The sequence below is a fragment of the Macaca mulatta genome, chromosome 5, assembly GCF_049350105.2.
Source record: "Macaca mulatta isolate MMU2019108-1 chromosome 5, T2T-MMU8v2.0, whole genome shotgun sequence".
Taxonomy (NCBI): Eukaryota; Metazoa; Chordata; class Mammalia; order Primates; family Cercopithecidae; genus Macaca; species Macaca mulatta.
The window spans coordinates 115566563-115588963 of NC_133410.1; the positions used below are offsets into that span (position 1 = coordinate 115566563).

General features: G+C 33.6%; 1 protein-coding gene across 12 annotated transcripts in view; it reads right to left on the bottom strand.

Annotated features, from left to right (window-relative positions):
- TBCK (TBC1 domain containing kinase) overlaps positions 1-22401 on the bottom strand; it is a 235999-nt gene that overhangs the window by 112132 nt on the left and 101466 nt on the right. For all 12 annotated transcript variants that reach the window (XM_078002052.1, XM_015138914.3, XM_078002045.1 and 9 more), the window contains 2 exons: positions 7072-7108; positions 5930-6091 (listed from right to left, as the gene is read on the bottom strand). In XM_078002052.1, coding sequence (XP_077858178.1) covers positions 5930-6091; positions 7072-7108 — 199 coding nt within the window. The remainder of the gene's footprint in view (positions 1-5929; positions 6092-7071; positions 7109-22401) is intronic.

A 22401-nucleotide genomic window follows, 5' to 3' on the forward strand; every position in this document is an offset into this window, starting at 1 on the left:
TGAAACCTCCGCCTCCCAGGTTCAAGCTATTCTCTTGCCTCAGCCTCCTGAGTAGCTGGGATTACAGGCGCACGCCACCACACCTAGCTAATTTTGTATTTTTAGTAGAGATGGGGTTTCACCATATTGATCAGGCTGGTCTCGAACTCCTGACCTTGTGATCTGCCCACCTCAGCCTCCCAAAGTGCTGGTATTACAGGCGTGAGCCACTGTGCCTGGCCATCTATGATTTCTTTAAGCAGTGTTTTGTAGTTGTCATTGTAGAGATCTTTCACCTCCTTTGGGCAGATGTACTCTTAGGTAATGAACTTTTTTTATTGGCTATTGTAAGTGAGATTGCGTTCTTGATTGGGTTCTCACCTTGGACACAGTGTACAGAAGTGCTACTGATTTTTATATATTGATTTTTTAATCCTAAAACTTGGCTAAAGTTTTCATCAAATCTAGGAGCTCTTGAGCAGAGGCTATGGGGATTTCCAGGCACAAAACTATATCATTTGTGAAAAGAGACAGTTTGATTCCTCTTCTTCCTATTCAGATCCCTTTAATTTCTTTATCTTGCCTGATTGTTGTAGCTAAGACTTCCAGTACTATGTGGAATAGGAGTGGTGAGAGTGGCCATACTTGTCTTGTTTCAATTCTCAAGGGGAATATGCATTCAGTTATTGCCCATTCAGCCTCATTCTGGCTGTTGGTTTCTCACAGATGGTTCTTAACTATTTCAAGGTATATTCTTTTGATGCCTTAAATATCTTTCTTAAATTTAATACATTTTGGTACTTACATTCTTATTGCAATATCTATCAGTAGTATATGTAGGGATATTTTAAACAGTTTCTGACTTTTAAAGGTTTTTGTGGTTAATTACTTTTAATCTACTTCAAAAGTGAAAAATGCTCTATATATTTTGTTTTGCAAACCTAAGGCGCATATAAACATTCAATGGTAAAACAAATACAAACTTAATGCCATCATTGGTATCCTGAAACAAAATACTCTTAATAACACTGATCTAAACTATAAGATAACTTTTGGACTGCTCAAAAATTCAGAAAGCGAGAACCCTTTCACAAAACAGAAACCCTTATCAACCATAAAACAAGAAGCTCTGCTATAAAGAAAGGCCTTCCTATCAGATTCTTGACAATTTGGGACCAGGTTTAAGATGTATAAGTACTCAGATCTACTCTAAATTTTCAAGATAAGTAGAAATTCTGATCACCTCTGACATTATTTTTCATTACAGTTCTCAATATGTACGAAACATTTCTTTTAAACTTTATAAAGTATTTACATGTTGCAAAATTAGTTGTATGCTTCAAGAGCAACAATTAGGTCAATGTTATATGAATTCTTCTAGCTTCCTAGAATCACGTTATAATTTCAGAGTCTTCATCAGCCATGCTACTGGCTGCTGTTTTCATGACCATTTATTAGCTTGGAGGTGATAAACTGTAATATCTGTTTTTAAATTTTCCTCTTTTCCATAAAATAATGCAGTATTTCCACCAGAAACAAGACTGACATAACTGGAGGTTTTAAAAATAATTTTTCATAAAGCTTTATTTCAGTGACTATACACCATACCAATATAAACAAATTAACACTTTCTTACTTATCCTTAACTAATTTTAAACACACAAGACTTTAATATGGCATCTAGATTTTAATGTTTATATGTAATTTTTATGGATAGATGGGGGAGAGAAGGACTACTGCTAAAATCTCCAAATTTAATTTTCATTTTGATTGTTCTTTTGCAATTCCAAGGTATACTTAGAAATAGACACGCAGTGAGCCGAAATCATGCCTGGGCAACAGAGTGAGACTCCATCTCAAAAAAAAAAAAAAAAAAAAAAAAAAAAGACATGCATGAAGATCATGTAGCTACAAGCAGAAGATGGGAATAATTGATTCTCAGTTTCAGGTCAAGTGGCATCAATATTACAGGCTTGACAGTACAAAACTTTCACTGAACAACTGTGTACTACTGTTGCTCTACTGTTTCACAAATCATTTCTCCATCCCATATCTGGCTATAAGACAGGGGGAAAAATGATGGATAACTATTAGGAGCACGTATGTTAAGAATCCTTTGCTTCACTCGTGATAGATCACCCTGATGTAGAGAGATCAGAAAGCTCTGCATTAATATCAATTATAGTGTTCATATTTTGGTACCTGATGTTATTTTAAGTACTTTTTTCATTACTTCAAAAATACTGAAAAAATATCTCAACAAATATTATTTTAAAAAATCTTTAATGTGGCCTACAAGATCTTGCATGATCCTTCTTTGTCTATCTCTCCATTCACTTTTCTAGCCACTCCTCTCCACTTTCCTGTGTGCTCTAATGTCCTTCAGTTGTCTGAGGCCTTTGAGCATTTTATTCCCTCTGTCTACAAGATTTTCCTCTTTCCACTCCCCACTCCTCAATATCACTTAAATAATTTCAGATATTATCTTAAGTATCATTTACTTAAGAAAAACTCCCTAACTCCCTGTTTTAAACTCCTATTGTTTTCTGCAGTGTTCATCACCATGATAACTATTTAAAAAAGGAGTCACAAATTAGCAGCCTACTGGCTATAATAAGCTTATATTTGATTAAGTCTTATAGTTTAAAAAATCTAAGCCACTGTTTATAATGGAAAGATTACACATAAATATTACAGTAACCCTATTTAATTTATATTTATCCCTAGATGAGAGTAAAAAACTATTGACTGAAAACTCAGATTGCTTCTCATTTATATACTTAAAAATCTCTAAAATACTTTAAAAACTTTGGATATAAATGTAGTGTAACAAAATTTACTTGGCAACACTTTTGCTTTATTAAGATAAGTACTGAATAATGGAAAAGTTATAGCAGTCAACTGTCCACTCATCTGATGGTGGTATCGAACCACAACACTGATATCTGCTTTCTTTGCTTTGGTTAAGCATTTCATGAAAATATATCTGCTGCTTAGATTAATATGAACATTTGTTTTTTAGCTAAAACTTCACAATTATACTATACCTCTGACTAAAATAAGTTTTACTTCAAGTAAACTCAAAGCCTTATTGTTTTAAGAGACCAAATAAATCCTCTCAAATTCTATGCTACATAAAATATGTGTGAAAATAAATTCAGAGGTCACCAGATTCTTGTCCTACTTCCCCAAATACACTCAGAACACATTCAATCTAAACATATGAAGAACTTTTAAGTACATAAAAAATTTTCTTATATAGTCCGCTCTCTATATCTGTGGGTTCTGCATCCATGGATTTAACCAATTGCACATTGAATATATTTGGGGAATAAAAATGAATGTCTGTGTCTGTACTGAGCATGACTTTTTTTCTTGTCATTATTCCCTAAACAATATAGTATAACAACTATTTATATAGCATTTCTATTGTATTAGGCATTAAAAGTTATCATGAGATTATCTGAAGTATAAATGTGGATGTGCACAGGTTACATGCAAAGGGACTACAGCATTTGTGGATTACAGTATCTGTGGGGGGTCTTGAAACCAATCCCCCATTGATACTGGGGGATGACTGAACTTGTATTTCACTATGTATCTTGCTATAAAATGAAAATAGAATTATTCATATATACTTTTAACAGATAGAATGCTCATCAGTTAAAAATATCAAATTTGTGCCTACTGTGAACATTTGAACTTATTTATTTGAAGTTTATACTATTACTAATAAATAATATTTTGTTCAGGAATTAGGTGGCAATGTAAATGGGAAGGAAGAAGACATAGATAAGCTAGGCAGCTTTGAAAATATGTGGAAAATGTCATTCCTGTTCATCCAGTTAAGTGCTTTAATAGGACCTATCATTAACGCATTGAGATATTAGGAGCAGGGATGATGGGACTGAATTGAAGACTTAATAATAGAAGATGAAATATCTTGGGTCTTTGCATGTAGGATAACCTATTTATAAACAAAACAAATTAATTATTTCATGGAAAGATGAATTTTCAGTAAGAGAAATTAAGCAAAGAAACCCAATTGTACCAGCTGACACTACATCAACTAAATAGATTTTATTCCTATTTGAATAGCATGCTCTGAACAAAATGAGTGCTTAATAAGGTTTGACAGATGTTATGATATAGTGAATAGAAAGGATAAAATTACCAGAATTTCATTTTCTAAGGCCTAAAACAAGCAAGGTAACATCTCTTGAATGATCATTAGTAAGAATATTGTGTAAATCCTTTCAGTTTTGAATTAATAGAGAAACTTTATTCTAATCTTGTACCATCTGTAAAGTAAACCCAAAGCAGGCAATTTTAAAGATATACAGACATAATTTTTCCTATGGAATTAAGATAGAAATATGTCAGTTGACTGTAAAATACACAGTTGCATGTGTTTTTTTAATAGACAAGCAGAGTTGCCACTAATCTCCCTATAAAGTATGAAAACAGATGCTTCACCAATGGTTAACAGAGCATTTATGCATCAAATTAGAAAGGCAATAAATTTGCTTAATTTGAAAATGTACAATCAGCATTCCATATATATATATATGTATGTATATATATATTTAGAATATATCTATATCTATATCTATATCTATATTTAGAACTGGCCAGAAAATGTATTTTAATCCTAATCAATCATCCTATGTTTACTTTGGCAAGCTGGAAATGACAAGAAATCATCTGCAAAAAATAAACAGTATTCCTAGTTTGCGAAACTAGCTTATTTATTACTGTTCAAAACAAAAAAAAATGGATAACTTGATTTTCATAAAGAATCTCCCAGAAAAAATATGACCTAAACTATTTATTCATATAAGAAATAACTCACTTTAATTAAAATTTGATAAGTCAGAAAGCTGATAATAATAGCTTCAATTTTGAGGGAAGGGGGAAGAAAAAGTTTTAAATAAATCCAAAGCATTTTTCTTATTATTTTCCCACAAATAATAAAAAATTTAAAAAAAAAATTTTTTTTTTTTTGAAAGTAAAGTACCAAGTACAGATCAACCATTAAACATAAAAATGAGGTTCGGCAGTAGGTTTCTTATTTTTCTTCAGAGTAATTAATAAAGATATAATCTTAAGGGACCTTCCTTTTGTTTTTTACTTAGTTTTCAGGTAAATTTGATTCTGGGATAATTTTAAGTGAGTTTATTACCAGCAGTAACTTGGGCCTGCCTGAAAATATGGAGAACAGCAGAAGAGATGCAGTCAATAAAGTATGTGAATTTTTTCACCTAAAAAATTGAAGTTTCCGCAAAAATATAGATTTAGTTACATCCTAGGTGACGACATTAATTTCATCTTTTTAACCATAGCATCAAAGCTTATAGTTATCCATTATTTCTACATTTAAACATTCAACTCCTAGGTTTACAAGTTCCTTACTTGTGAATACTCTATATAGCTTAACATACTCTCCTGCATTGCATGGCATAGAATTTCCCTGGAGTTTGATTTGTCCTCCTAAGAGGGCGGTATTTCCTTTTGTCACACTGTCAAATTGTTAGCAAGCAGCACTAGGAGGGAACAAAGTTTCATGTGAATTGTATCTTTGTATAAACATAGATTCTTAAACACCTTCCCAAGTGGCCTTTCTATACTCTCCATCACTGAAGATAAACAGCCCCTGTCCTAAGCAAAAGAGCAAATATGATATTGCCCCCACTTCCTGGCCGTTTACCCATTTAGTAGCATTACCAAGATGGATGTAAATCACAGTGAGCTGGTATGACCCAGATTTGTATTTACAATGCTGGGTCAGCAGAAGAGGCAGTATATGAGAGAGAGAATCCAGAGAGGATGATGAGGCCCAAACAGAAGAGGTGCTGAAGGCCTGGATGGTTATTTTTGTGAATGGCTTAAGAATGTGTCATTATTTCATAGTCAAATTTCATTTAATGGTTCCATTTATTGAGATCTATACCTGGTAAATCGGAGAAGAGAAGAATGCACTCATTAAAGCCATTAGCCAAAAGCCGGTCCCGCAACTGCTGAAGAATTGCTACTCCAATACAGAATGGAAAAGAGGAATTCCCAAGTAGTAAGGTATCCCAGAGGTGGAAAATTTTGTGTAGTGGAAACACATCTGTAAAATGATAAAAATATAAATAAATTAAAAAACCAAAATAATAACAATTAAAACAATAACAACCTACTTTACTAGTTCTATAATTATTACCTTATGGTCAAAACTATTATTGAAGAGCTAATACTACCAAATTCTTTTAATGAAATGTTTATTTGGCTTTGAAAATTTATAGCCTCCTAAGGCATCTTAAAAAATTGATAATCAGACTGGCCTAACAGAAAATATTTTTAACCCTATTAACCATTCATAATATGTCTTCCCAGAACTTTCCAGTTATATTATTCTCACAGATTTATTCATCTAGATGAACTTTCGTGTTGTTTTAGGTACAGTAAAATGACATATCTATTATATTATCTAAACAACTGTTTTAATAAATTCCCACCAAAAATCCTATGAGCAGCTTTCTATTTTTTGCAACTGCCTTTTTCTTATTAACGATACTATGTATATCTTCCAGGCCAGTGCATAAAGATCTACTTCAAATATTATTACAGTTACCATGTAAAGCATATTTTATTTGTAAGGATGTACACTTTATTAATATTTATATTAATATTTAATAGTAAATTAAAATATTACACATTCACATAATCTGCTTAATTTCTAGAGGAATCCTAGTTTAAAAAATAAAAGTTATTGAAGAATATCTGAAAATTAAGCCTGATTTGGTTGTAATAGTTGCCCTTATAAGCTTTATGTAAATACTACAGTTGATAATTTCTTTTCCAAAGGGGGACAGAGTTTGTACAAATATCATGAAATGTACAATAGGTTTTTATTTTATAGAATTCTCACTTTGATATTCAGGGATCAGAACGATTGAAATTCTTTTCTACCCAACTCTATTATGTTAGAAATACATAAAAAGACTTACTACATCTGCACAATGTTATTGCAAATATAAAATATGGGGAGGCATTGGCCTGTCCTTGTGCTAATACAATATCAAAAAAACCAGGGGAAGTGATACTTACGAGTAAACATGGTGAGAAACCAAGGGATGGCATAGAGCTATGAGTGGAAAAAGGGGTACAGGGAATGGATAAAGAGGAAATAAAAGAGGTAATTAGAATGATTACCAATAAACTAAATGGTAATGTAAGTTCTATGTTTCGGTCTACTTTTATTGGTTAAAAAAAAGAGAATGTAGTGTTAAGTTTATCCTAAAGCTGCCTCCTTAAATGTTTTAAGTTCGGCCTAAAGGTTTCTCCATACAAAGTGAACGGTAATCTAACTGGATGTGTAAACAAGACTGTAGCAAATGCTGAGCTGTCACCAATCTGGCTGTTTCTGTACCTCACTTTTGTTTCTGTAGGTCACTTTTCTTTTTCTGTCCATAAATCTTCCACCATGTGGCTATGCTGGAGTGTCTGAACCTCTTCTGGCTTGGGGGCTGCCAATTTATGAATTGGTCTTTCCTTAATTAAACTCTGTTAAATTCAATTTGTCAAAGGTTTTTCTTTTAACATAGGTAATTACAGTTATTACAAATACTCTATTATATAATGATACTATCCACATTACAAATGTAGATGACTCTTTTGCCAAAGATTATTCACAGAATGTCTTCATTTCACCAAAGGATAAACTCAAGACTGTGGCTAATCCAAACGCAATACTGGGATACTAATTTCAAGGGTATATTTTACTTTTCAGGTTTGTACAGAATATTTCTGAGATTTTAAAGATCCTTGTGTTAGTTAATTGACTGGATCAGGGGATACCTAGGTATCTGGTTAAATGTTATTTGTGTGTGTGTGTGAGAGATGGTGTTTCCAGATGAGATCAGCATTTGAATCAGTGGACTCAGTAAACTGTCCTCCCCAGTGTGAGCAGGTATCATCTAATCAACTGAGAGACTGAACAAAACAAAGGTAGAGGAAGGAGGACTGTGCCTCTTCTTTTCTACCTCACTGCTTGAACCGGAACATTTCATCTAATCTTCTCTTGCCTTTAGACTAGGATTTGTATCACCAGCCTCCTGGTTCTCAGGCCTTTGGAATCAGAATTACAAAGGCCTCTGGACTTTGAATTATACCACTGGCTTTCCTGGGTGTCCAGCTTGCAAACAGTATATTGTGAGATATCTCAGCCTCCATAAATGTGTGAGCCAATTACTCATAATAAATCTCCTTTATCTATACTTATATATCTCCTATTGGTTCTGTTTCTCTAGAGAACTCTAATACAGTCCTCGTTAAGTATAGAGGTACTCTTAACTGTATTTATTTTTTAATGTTCACAATGTCTCAATAAAAGGTGTTAAGAAGCATGTGCTTTTTGTTACCACTTTCTCAATTAACAGGATGCTTCATAACAGACTAAAAGTAATAAGAGCTAATATTACCATTATTAATAATAGTTTGACAAATTTATTTTCCTAAGTTTACTACCTAGAAATATATACATACACACACACATATATAGCTATATATATAGTATAAATGGTTCTATATAAATATATATAGACATACACATTTTCAAATTTTAGAAGGTTTTGGAAGTGACAAATCTTCCTTAATTTATAAAAGTAGAGTAAAAATCTCCTTTGTCAATAGCAAGTATCAAAAACCAACAATAATTTACAAAAAAAACCTGAAAAAGCACTAATTTTATTTCACTTTGTGAGTTAATACAGGCTGCTATTAAAGACTTCTTTACTACCTACAGGGTTAGTTTAAATAAATATTATTTCAGCATCTAGCAATTATGAATTTATGAGTAAAGATATATATTGTCTGTGCATTTTACTCAATTATTTATACTATCAAGATGCCAGTCAAGAACTTTATAAGTATATGGTTTATTAAAATCTAAGTACTACATGTGAAATAAAACCCACTCATCTCCACCATATCACCATTTTTTTATAGGTTGACATTTAGATACATTTTTCTAGGGACAACATAAATGGGAAAAGGAAAAAGTACAAAGGTATATGACTTCACTGTAATGAGTAAGGGTTGTAGAAAACAATAAAATATAAATTGATCATTTAAATTTAAATTAAAAAATAAAGTCAGCAAAATTAGTTTCATTGCTATTATTCAACATCTCTTTTAAAGACACATCAACATTACCTTCTCCCCTCTTGATGAAAGCTAATTGTCATTAAAAATCTTCTTCAAATTATTTCAGCAACTAGCTAACAGTGCCTTTCTCTCATACTAGTCTTTGTAATTAGCTTCATTAAGATCTATGGAAGAATTTTGCTTCTGACCAAGGTGGCATAACAGGAACCAGATTTACCTCCTGAACTGAAACACCTAAAAGTCAGACCAAATATATAAAACAACAATTTGTACATCTTACATATCAGGCAGAGAGAGTGGTACCTGAGAGAGGAGAAACAAATGAAATGAACCCTAAAATTGTCCAATTTACTGCATGCAAAGTTCCAGGCCACTGACAGGGAGGAAGAACCAGAAAGAGCTTGGTGGTTGTCCTGAGCTGAATATGCAGAGTAGGAAATCTGGAGAGACCAAGGTGGATATAATCTTCAGGAAAGTGTCCTGGAAGATGCTGCCAGAGAGACAGTTGCATAGAAAAAGCTCCAGAAGTCTGCTGAAGGTTCCCCTCAAATCTTTGCTAATTACTGGAGAGTGTGTGTGTGTGTGTGTGTGTGTGTGTGTGTGTGTACACACAGAAAACATATATCTGAGTATCTGAGTGTGTACATATATATAACAAAGTGGGGCAGAAACCACTTCAAATGATCAGAGGGAAAAAATGCCAAGCTCATAAAATGCCAAGAATAGTTCATTTTCTCACTAACCAGAATGAAAAAAAAAACAAAAACAAACAAACAAAAAAACAAAAAACACCCACAACTGTTACAAACAAGGCATTAGGGAGAGTAGTCAGAAGAGTACTGCTTTAGTAATGGAGCAAAATTATGCTCCAAAACCAACCTTCTCTGGCCCCATTTAATCAACCTTAAAAGCAAGCCTTGGAAGGATCAAATTGTTTCAGTGTAACTTAACTGCACCCAACCACACTCATGGTCACCCCCAAACTGCCTCTTTTTTCTACCAACACCATTATTATAGTCACTTAGGTAGAAAAATCTTAGGCATAAAAGTAAGTTTGATAGATAGTATTTTTACAAGGTCTCTTCAATCTTCTGCTTCTGTCCATTCATACTGAACTAATCTTGTTTTGGTTCTCATTCTTTCTTTCATGGACTACTGCAAATGTTTCATAATTGTTCAGTTTCTACCTGGTCCAATATTTCCTTTAGCCAAATTGATTTTTCTAAATACACAATTGTGATGACATCATTCTCCTGCTCTCCCACATCAATACATTTCCACTTCATACCAAATTAAGTACAATTTTGTACTCCTGCATTTAAGGCCCCTGTGAATTAGTGAAAAAGCCAAGGACTTGGAGTCAGAAAACATACATCTGAGTTTTGACTCTGACGATTACTGGATACCATGCCTTGGTCAAGTCAGTTAACCTCTGTGAATCCCAGATCTTCATTTTTTGAAACAGGAAAACTAGTGTCTGTCTTAACTATGTCATAGAGATGGTGTGATGTTAGAAATAATATATGTGAAAATGCTTTGGAAACAGTAACAACCTGCAAATTTAAAGTAGTATTATCATTAATATCAGAATAAGAAATGGCATCAGACTAAATTGCTTTGCACCTTCCCACTTGCCTACACATGTTCTACTTCCCTCAAAGGCAGATTTACTATGATCTGAACACACTACTTTCCTAACGATGCATTTTGCATTTTCTTCTTTGAATGCTCTTTCTTGATCATTTCCATCAATCAAAGCTCTACAAGATTTTTCCAAGACTGCCTCAAATGCCATTTGTTCTGTGAAAACTTTTTGTATATTTTTTATGATACCTATCCCACTATGGTTTGTAACATATATAATATAGTTGTATTATATATAATTATAGTAATCATTTTTATATTATAATTACTTATCACAACATACTATACTATACTTAATTCTGGGTATATTAATTCACTCTTTCATTCATTCATGCTTGCTTTTGTTCATTTATTCAATATGAAATGCTTTGGGTTATATGCCATGTGCCCCACTCCGGCAGAAGAGTCAGACATATGAACAGATACCTAAAATGCTTTACTATTAAGAGTAACAATACAAATTCTGGTATAAGGTAATGGCAGCAAAGTTACAGTAGCTTATGGCCTTTCCTATCATATTCTCTGCAGGAGAATGATAGGATTCTTGTGAGTAAATGTTATTTTACTCATTTATTCATTAATTCAATATTTTCTAAGTGCCGAATACATGCCAGATCTGTGTTAGGTGATAGAATATAGCAGTGAACAAAGCATAGTTCCAGGCTGTAGGGAGCTTACAATAAGAGCAGTAGATATTCATTAAATATTCTCTCAACCCACTCCAATCAAGTTCTTGCCTCCAACTCACCACTGAAACTGTTCTTACCTTGGTCATCAATAATTTCTATGTCATTAAATCTAATGGCCAATTCTCAATTGCAATCTTTCTTTACCAATCAGCAGGATTTGACATAGTTGACTATTCTCACTTATTCAGAACACTTTATTCCCTCCACTTGGCTTCCAAAACACCATACTCACCTAGTTTTGTTCTTATCTTTCTGACTGCTCCTTGTCCATCTCCTTTGTTAGTTCCTCTTCCTCTCTCTGACTCTCTACCTGGAGTCTCCCAGGTTCAGTTCTTAGATATCTTTTCTATTTTTGTCCAAATAATAACTGTATAGTTTGAGGGCCCTCATATTTACAGCTCCATCCCTAAACATCTCCTACAAATTCTGAAACTGTGTATCCAAATGCCTGTTACCTCCACTTGCATGTCTAACAGATACACATATCCTAAAATTAGCTCCTGAGACTTCCTTCAAAATCTATACCTCCAAGTATAGTATTCCAAATCTCAGTTAGAAGCAACTCTACCCTTTCAATTGCTCAGGTACGTGACTCCTCTCTTCCTCACACACTGTGTATTTGTCACCAGTAGTCCTTCTGGCTCTACCTTCAAAATACATGCAGCATATGAAAACTTCCCACTACTTCCACTGCTAATATCTTGATTCAAGTCAACACTATCTCTTGCCTAGATTACTGGAATAGTCCATGACTAGTTTCGTAGATTCCATTCTTGTCCATCCTTGGATTTCTCTCAGCATAGCAGCCAGAATGACCTTGTTAAAATGTTTACATGAGACATCACTCCTCTGCTCAAAAGCATCAGTGGCTTTCCACCTCTAACAATAAAAGCCGAAGTCCTAACGATGATCAATAAAACTATGTAATATGGCCCTCTATTACCTATTTGGCCTTATCTTCTTGTTCATTGTGCTCTAGTCACAATAGTCTGCTGGCTGCTCCTTCACGTCTCTGGTACGCTTCCACATCAGGGCTGTAGCAACTGCTGCTGCTTCTGCTTGGATTGCTCTTTCCCTTACTTTCTTAAAGCATTTATTCATAAGTCAGCTTTTCTGTGAGGTTTTCTTGGCTACCTTATTTCAAAATTCATGGTCACGCGAGGTGGCTCACTCCTACAATCCCAGCACTTTGGAAGGTCAAAGCGGGAGGACTGCTTGACCCAAGAATTCAAGACCAGCTTGGGTAACATAGGGAGACCTCATATCTACAAAAAATTTAAAAAGTAGATGGGTATGGTGGCACATGCCTATGGTCCCAGCTACTTGGGAGGCTGAGGAGGATTACTTGAGCCCAGGAGGTTGAGACTGCAATGAGCCATAACCATACCACCGCACTCCAGCATGGGTGACAGAGCAAGACCTTGTCTCAGAAATAAATAAATAACGAAAACTCAATCTCTCCTTTACCTGAGCACATAACATCCATACCTCTGCTTTAGCTTTTTTATTTTAATTAGAACTTACCACTACCTACCAATATAGTATATTTATCTTCATTATTGTCTATCTACTCTAGAATATGAGGGCAGAGATTTTTGTCTATCTCTTATTTTATTGCTGACATATTATCCATGGCATAGAAAAATGTCTGGCACATAATAGGCACACAAATATTTGTTGAAAGGATCATTCAAATATTTGTTGAAAGAATGAATGAAAAACACAATGAAGATAAATGAAAGTGATTAAGGATCCAAATAGTCATGAGATTATATACGTTCTTAAGAAGTTTTTCAACAAATATGAAATAATGAGAAAATGAGTTAGTCCTTCCTTGCTTAATATTGGGGAAAAATCCTTCATATTAAATAGCAGGATATATTTAAAAAATTAAAATTGAGATTTTGTTATATACCTACACTTTGACAATAATTATAAAAAATTATTTAAAATAAGCAAAACAAAGCTTATTCTAATGATATTTGAAAAGTAATAATTAGTTCAAGTTGAATAAATATCTTTAATATAACATGTAACAGCTCCTAGGTGCTTACCAGAACCAGTTATCTCTTACCAATTAAGGATAATTAAGATTAATAAATAAGTAATGTACTCTGTGAGATGGCAATGCCTATTATTTTTTCTTTCTATATTTCTCCCTTTTAAAATCTTGATATTTTCATCTTAATTGATCAGGATATTGGCACAGCTTCATAATATAGCCTGATACAAAAAAGACATCAAGATACAATAATTTTGAATACCAGGCAGGTTTTAATTAAAAAGAAAAGCAATTTAATATTAGAGATATTATTAGCTATTTCCTAATTTAATAGAAAGTAAAATCTAATGAAAAGAAATCAAACATACTGTAAGTATTTTCTCCAGATCATGAAATTACGTACAATTCATTTGGTGTAGTGCTATTCTACACAGTCAGCTAAATACTGCCACCTAGCAATATCAAGCAAGAGTAGTGATATTTAGCATTTCATGAGATCCTTCCATGTGGTCTGGTAATGTCAAATTTAGAACCATCAACAGGAAAAACAAAGGCAGGGGGATAATTTTCTTGATTTTGAAAAGCAGAAAATTACATTTTACTACTACAAAGGGGAGTCCCTTTCTATTGATTTTCTTAATCCACATCCTTTATAAGCATGCTATATTGTCTATCTTAAGTCAGAAGTATTTTCATATTTAAATTATTATACGCCTTCACTGTAATACATATTGACCATGAATTTAATGCTTTTGCAATGATTCTCTATATGTACATTAGGGAAACATACATATAGACATTCCAGAAAAGAATGTGTAAATATCTGCACTTTGTGACCTGATAAAGTTATCTCCTTGAACCTTTAGGATGATTGTGAAGACTAGTTAATGGATCTAGAACACCTGGCATAGGCATTTAGTAGACTTAAATATAGGAGTTACAATGATCACCCAGAATCTTCAGTAATGGAAAAGTATTTTAACAAGCCAAAGTTCTGAGGTAACCTCATTAAGTCACATAACAAAAGACACACATTTTTTTTTTTTTTTTAACTAGGAAAGGTATGACCAGAAGGTAAAAAGAATAGACTCCTAGGCACTGTATAAAATATTTTACTTATCAGTAAGAATTATTTCATCATTATCAATCAATTATTCTCAACTATGCTTAAAAACACTAATAAGAAAACAGAAGAATGATGGAATCATCTACAAGGATAGTACAGTATTAAATAATCATTATTATGCCATTCTTCATTTTTCTTTTTGTGCTAGCCGTAGTATTGCACCATCTTTCAAGAATATATGAAAGATGTACAGAGACACCATCATAATAGATTTTTTGTTGTTTTTTTACGTTTTCATTGAACACAGCTAAAGATTGAGAATTTTTCATTTTCCACCTTTGTTATTAAGAAGAAAAGAGGAAAATGTTTCTTAACAGAGGACAATGTTTTACAATTACTGGACTCATCAGAAGATGAATACAAAAAGATAGCAACAGTTTAACTCAAGTCGAATGGTAAAATTAGTTATGTAAGTAATACCGCAAATTGTGAGTGCTCAGATGACAATCTCTTAGGTGAATTTCCTCAAACATAGCTATCAGAGTAAACAATAAATAAGTCTAGAATTCTCATTCAGTCAGTCATTCAAAGTTAAGGGCCTCACCACATGATATTGTGCAACAAGAAACCTGGGCCATTTTACTTTGCTAAAAGGATATATGAAAGTAATATTTGATTTTTTGATGATATTTGTGCACCAAAATTTTTTTGATACAGTTTAAGCAAATAAATGCTATAGGTGTATGTGTTTGCAATGTAATTATAAAGAAATAAATGATATAGAAATAAAAATTAAATTTATTCTAATTTGTGTTCATAAATCTAAAAATGAAAATGTTTTCAAATTATGGAATAAAAGACAGCTGTTCTTCAACAAAGTTATGAGCTCTGTCAATGTTTCATTTTGATGATTGTGTTTTAACCATGCAAGTGCAAGAAGAACCAGAAATCAGCTAGAACCTATGAGAGACAGACATATTTGAAATCTGGAATCAGTATTTACATGATGGATATCCTTCAGGCTCATGTATGACAGCTGAACAGTAAATTCAAAGGACACATACACATATATATTTTCACATATATACATATATACTTTCAAAATAAGGAATATATGACATAAAATTTTGGGTTTGTTGCATTTAAATTCTTACTAAATATTTTAATACAGTTTTTTTACTATGCTTTATTCCACTTCTGCAAATTATTCACAAAATGACTTAAATATGGAACAATAATGTGAAAGATCCCTTGGACTCAAAAAGTAAATGGTTAATTTTTTTCCCCTATATACCAAAAATTATATTAGTTACATCTTTTATAGGTCATGAGTTCCCTAAATAAAAAAAGAAACAAATAAAAAATAACTAACTGTATAAACATACCTTTTATTATTTATTCTTAGTTGGCTTACAATATTGAACTAAAGAACTACACACCGAAAACTTACAAGAAAATTAGTTGGATAATTTAATGGTTCTGAGATCTACATTATCATTTTTGGGAAAGATTAGCTATAATTCCAGAATACATTTCAATTATTTCATTGATTACCACAAAAAACTTTTCAAAAATTTCAAACAATTCATTCTAATTTACTTTAAGTAAAAGAAAAACTATAAAACATGTTATGTAGCACTTTGTGGGAGATAGAGAAGTACCTTAAAAATCAAGCAATTAAAAAGATTAAAATTCAAAGTGGCAGAAAATCTTCATCAATTCAGACAACTATGCAAGTCTTTATTGTTATTAGTACCATACCTCCTCAGACAGATTATTCATTAACTGATGTAGCAAAATAATATATCCATTATAGCTTGTAATATAATGTTCTTTTAAATATGAATCATATTAATATAATCAAATAAATAATGCAACATGATCAAATTATAATAATATTAATTAAAGAACAATACCCCTTAACAGTTATAGTGTGCCTGGAACTGTGTTGAACAGTTTATATGCATTCTCTAATTTAATCACCATTATGAGGTAGAATTTATTATAGTGTACATCAATGGTAAGAGGATTGTAGGTAAAAAACCAAAACTAAAACTAAAAAAAGATTATGTGATTTGCATATGGAATAGCAAGAATTTAGAACCCTGGGCATTTGGCACAAGTGTCTGAGTACTTAACCTCTATACCAGCCTTCTTAAATCTTGGTCATAGGCCTCTGGCGGTCCTTGAGACCTTTCAGGGGTCCACCAATTCAAAGCTATTTTCATAATAATAGTAAGATGATTTGCTCTTTTTACTGGATTGATATTTGTGCTAGTGGTGCAAAGCCACTGGTAGATAAAACTGCTGGTATCTTACCACAATTTAAGGCACAGACACCAAAGTACAATAATGGTCATGTGAAGGAGTAAAAATTATTAAATTTATTAAACATCTCTTTTAAAATTTGTGAAATGAAATGGAAGTAAGTGTAAAGTACTTGTTCTATCTAGTGAAGTACAAAGAGGTAAAGCACTTGGGTAATCATCTGTGAGCTAACATTGATGGTTTTTGCGAGAAATACTATGTTTATTTGAAAGAATGACAATGATTTTTTTAAATGTACAAAGTGAAACAGTTACTTTAAGAAAAAATAAGAGCTTTTAGGCAAAGATTAAAATTTTGGAAATATATTATCTGCCACTGTGAAATCGGTAGGTTCCCAATACTTAATCACTTTTTGGAAGAGATCTATTGTGATATTAATAACTGTGATTTAAAAAATATTATATAATGAAATGCTTCATAGTTGGAAGATCTGTGTAACTCAGTGAATCAATATTTTTCAAATTACCAATTCATGACACTACAAAATTATGTATGAGTAAAAGAGCCATTTAAATTGCAAGATAGAGTGATGAATTTTAGTATAACACAGTATGAGGAGTTCATCGACATGGCTTTAGAATGTACATAGTAACTAGCTTTAAGAAACAATGAGGTCAGGAGCGGTGGTTCATGCTTGTAATCCCAGCACTTTGGGAGACCAAGCAGGTGGATCACTTGAGGTCAGGAGTTCAAGACCAGCCTGGCCAACATGGTGAAACCCTATCTCTACTAAAAATACAAAAAAAAAAAAAAATTAGCCAGGCATGGTGGCAACCACCCATAATCCCAGTTACTTGGGAGGCTGAGGCAGGAGAATCACTTGAACCCAGGAGGCAGAGGTTGCAGTGAGCCGAGATCAATGCACTTCCAGCCTGGGTGATGGAGTGAGACTTCATGTCCTTTGTAGGGACATGGATGCAGCTGGAAACCATCATTCTCTGCAAACTATTGCAAGAACAGAAAACCAAACACCACATGTTCTCACTCGTAGGTGGGAATTGAACAATGAGGACACTTGGACACAGGAAGGGGAACAACACACACCGGGGCCTGTTGTGGGGTAGGGGGAGGGGGAGGGATAGTGTTAGGAGATATACCTAATATAAATGATGAGTTAATGGGTACAGCACACCAACATGGAACACGTATACTTATGTAACAAACCTGCACGTTGTGTATATGTACCCTAGAACTTAAACTATATTTAAAAAAAAAAAAAAAAAGGACACCATTGCTCTGAGACATTTAAGAAACTACCACTATCTGAGAAACTATTTACATGTCTGTGTGAGGTCACATTTTCTTCATATACTTAAACAAGTAAAAAGATTATAAAAATGTAAAAGATTATAAAAAGGTAAAACAATACCACTATTGCATTTTTGGGGAAAAATGTAACTATTTCTAAGAAAAATACGTTATTTTGGTTAACATGCAATGAGTTTGTTACTGTTCTTTTTAAATGAGTTAATACATAAATATATTTTAAATCTCTACAAATATAGATAGCTATAACCCATATAAACAAAAACTCTTTGAGGTCCTCAGTAATTTTTCAGAATATAAAGGGGTTCTGAGAGCAAAATGTTTTAGAACTGCTGCATTTTGCCATACTTCCTTTCACCTGTTTCTGGTAGCATAAGGAATCATTAGATTAGAAACAGATGTGGGGGGTAATGGAAATGAAGATTTACTGAATTGGAAAACTTGCTAGATATTTAACTTGTGTATATAGTTTTTTGGCTAGAAAGTACCAAAATGTCATTTTATCATCCCTGATACTATTAATAGCCACTTTGATTTCTAAGATCTGGGCACTTTCTGAAAGGTAATCAAGCTTCACTACGAGAAAGAGACTTTAATAAGCCGTTTGTATTCAAAGGCCTTAATGGATCCAATGCCAGTAGAATGGAGTTTGTACTAATGCTGGGGAAACCATAGCAGCTATCAGACAAGAGGACACATCACAGGACTCTTCAGAGAGACTACAACAGGTTAGTAGGACTCTTATTATAAGATATTCTAAATAAGGTGGATATTCCTGGTTTTTCCTGTAATTACATCTTTATAAAATCTGAAAAGCTCATTGTTAGTATTCTCTTTAGACTAAAATCTAAAATTTATTTATGTAACAACATAATGAAGGTAAGGAACAAATGAAGGAACAAATACATAATTGTTTCTGAGCGGTTTAAACTCTGCTGAATATAAATTTTGAAAAGATTGTGATAAGCTTTTAAGTAGTATAAGCATCCTTTCAGATTGCAGTTAAATGACAATGGCTTTAGGAGCATATCATGGAATTTGTTAGCTTTATCTTTAGCTGTGACAGTAGGTTGAAAAGGCACATATAGTACTGATAGACTCCTTATCATTTCTTTTAATGGTTACCTGACAACTCTTCATAATTTGCAAGCTGAATACTATTCACAGAATTTCAGGAAAACGGTTCCCTTAAGAATGAATCATACTTTCCTGTTCTCATTTTAAACGAGGCCTACTATACTTTTAAAAGCAGAAACACATATCAAGACAAAAATGATAAATATCAGCCCGTCCCCAATTTTATAAAATACACATTATTCACTCTATTTATATGAAAATCACATAACTATCATGAAATGTATAATCTAAGCATCACATCAGTGTACAATATTTCTAACTACTCAGGCTTTAGCAGTGCTCAGTATTCAGAGTTCCGTGACCCAGAGCAAAAGGAAAAAAGCCAGAAATCACAATCTCTACTGCAATGGAAGCCGATGAAAGATTAATGAGGGCTTACTTTGATAGGTTTAGTTCTTGAGTAGCAAACGTGGTTTGGTAAATGATTATCAAAGCACCCACTCTTCTCCTTGACAAATCTAGCCTGTACTGTTGTTAGAGGCATAGAAAGTTGCCTCAATAATTACTTTAAAGGTAGAACATTAAAGACAATCATTCAGAATTTTTAAAAAATGCTATATACACAACTAATAAAATAGAACTAAAATGTTATTAATAGAGTTAGAAAAATGTTTTAAAAAGTCCTCCATTTCATCATGCCCCTCCCACAAGTACTCACTGTCAATAATGTCTACATTAAAACATTAAATCTGTTCACAAAATTGAATTTAAAAAAGGCCTCATCATTTTTATATTATCCACAGACTTGAAAAACAGCTCAATTAAAAAATACACACAAAGAAAAAGATTTGAAAAAACAGTCTTCCTATTAACATTTTAGCTTTCTTTGTGAAAAAACTTTGCCCACTCTCTGTGACAAGAAAAGAGTTGTAGATGGGAATCTTCTTCAGGTTAAGATATATTGTTTCCCCTCATTTCTTTCTGTTTACTCTAAAATTCCTAACAAGTGACAGAATCATTTGCTAGAGGACATTCAGAAATAATGTGAATTAATTACTCAGAAATGAGTGTAGAGGCATTTTTTTGTAATGATGATGAGAGGACTGCTACTGGCAATGAGTGGTTGGGAGTCAGGGATGCTCAGCATTTGCCATGTGCTGGATATTCCTATCCCACAAAGAATTACTTCTCACCCCATATGACTTACAATTGTCTCTGAAGACTAATCACACTACTATTGATAGTAGCGGGGGCAGAAAAATCCCTAGGCAGGGCCGGGCGCGGTGGCTCAAGCCTGTAATCCCAGCACTTTGGGAGGCCCAGACGGGCGGATCACAAGGTCAGGAGATCGAGACCATCCTGGCTAACACGGTGAAACCCCGTCTCTACTAAAAAAAAAAATACAAAAAAAACTAGCCGGGCGAGGTGGCGGGCGCCTGTGGTCCCAGCTACTCGGGAGGCTGAGGCAGGAGAATGGCGTGAACCCGGGAGGCGGAGCTTGCAGTGAGCTGAGATCCGGCCACAGCACTCCAGCCTGGGCGACAGAGCGAGACTCAGTCTCAAAAAAAAAAAAAAAAAAAAAAAAAAAAAGAAAAATCCCTAGGCAGATAGGGCAAGTCCCCAGTGTAATCTAATTTAAACCAAAGACAGTTTAACGTATGAAAACCAAGATACAGATCTCATATAAATCTACAGCGTGGATTGAGAACCTCTCCTTCTGTTTGGCACACTTTCCTCTGATTGATCCCTACCATTCACCTATTTTACATACACCTCCCCTTCCGTAATTAGTTTTTTAAACTGTTGTGGCCATCTTTGAGCGGTGCCTTTTTTGTTGTTGTTGTTAGTTTTTTTTGCATACTCACAAACCAATTAGCATATCACTCCCATTCTGAGCACATAAAAGCCCCAGGCTCAGCCACACTCTGGGCTACCCACTTTTAGGTGGTGGGAAGACTACCCAACTTCAGGTAAGGGGGCTGTCCAACTCAGGCTTCCTTCTTTGCTGAGAGCTGTTTTGTCACTCAGTAAAACTCTTTGCCTCACTCACCTGCTGGCTGTCACTCACCCTTATTCTTGGACATGGGAAAAGAACTCAGGATCTGCCAAACAGCGAGTGCAAACAAAGCTATAACCCTGTAGCACTACCCTCCTGCTTGCCGAGCAATGGGAGAAGGGACCTCTGGGCACCATACACCTCCATTCATTGGGCTCATGGTTTCTCTCTTGTAATGTAATCCACTATATATGCAGGTATCATCTGGGTCCTTGATGTTGTCTCCAAAGGATTTGGGAGCAAGAGAAACCAACACAAATATGCTAATGTTCATGCTGCTTGCTGTACTGTTAGTGATAAAGTCCTTGGTCTCTGGCCCAGGAATCTGGCATTTTCTACCAGTATCCAGAAAACAGTAACAGGCTAACTTATAAGTTTTCAAGGAGGGTACAATCAAATCTCAGATTTGAAAGGTTCCCTGACTTAATGCCTAAATAAAATGAGCATTCCCTCTAAATAATGCTAAAACATTAGAACATATTTTAACTGATTCCCACCTACTTTTACCTTTCATGTTATTATTTAGAATTTTATTTTCACCTTACTATTAGCCCTTCCTAAAGTGGATTTATACATATTTAGGTCACTTTTTATACGATTTATAAACTTGTAGTATTTGATGACTGATAATATTTAAAGAGGGTGGAACAGTGTTTGGTACACAGTAAACATTTAATATGTATTCACATTAATTATGTTTTAACAATATTTTTAGCTCAACACTGTTTCTTACATTATACTCATTTGGAACTCAATTTTCTGATTAAAGTTATTTATTCTTTTGTGTTTCCTTTCTTAATATTATATCTGTTCATGAATATGTCTAAGGATTTGTATCGGATTGTTTTTATAATTCTACACTTTATATTTTAAAGAGATGAAGTGTTGCTATGTTGTTTTGGTCTCAAACTCATAGCCTCAAGTGATCCTCCTGCCTCAGCCTTTCAAGCACAAGCCACCACACTTGATTTCCACACATACTTATCTACATAACTGTTTTCTGTTTCTGTTCAGTGCTGAGTACAATTTAATTTGGTGACTTCACAAAAATTTTTAGAAAATAATTATCTTTTTTTAGTCTATATTTTAAATACTTAATATTCTTTTTTACTCAAAAATCTAACACCATTACCATCTTGGCAGT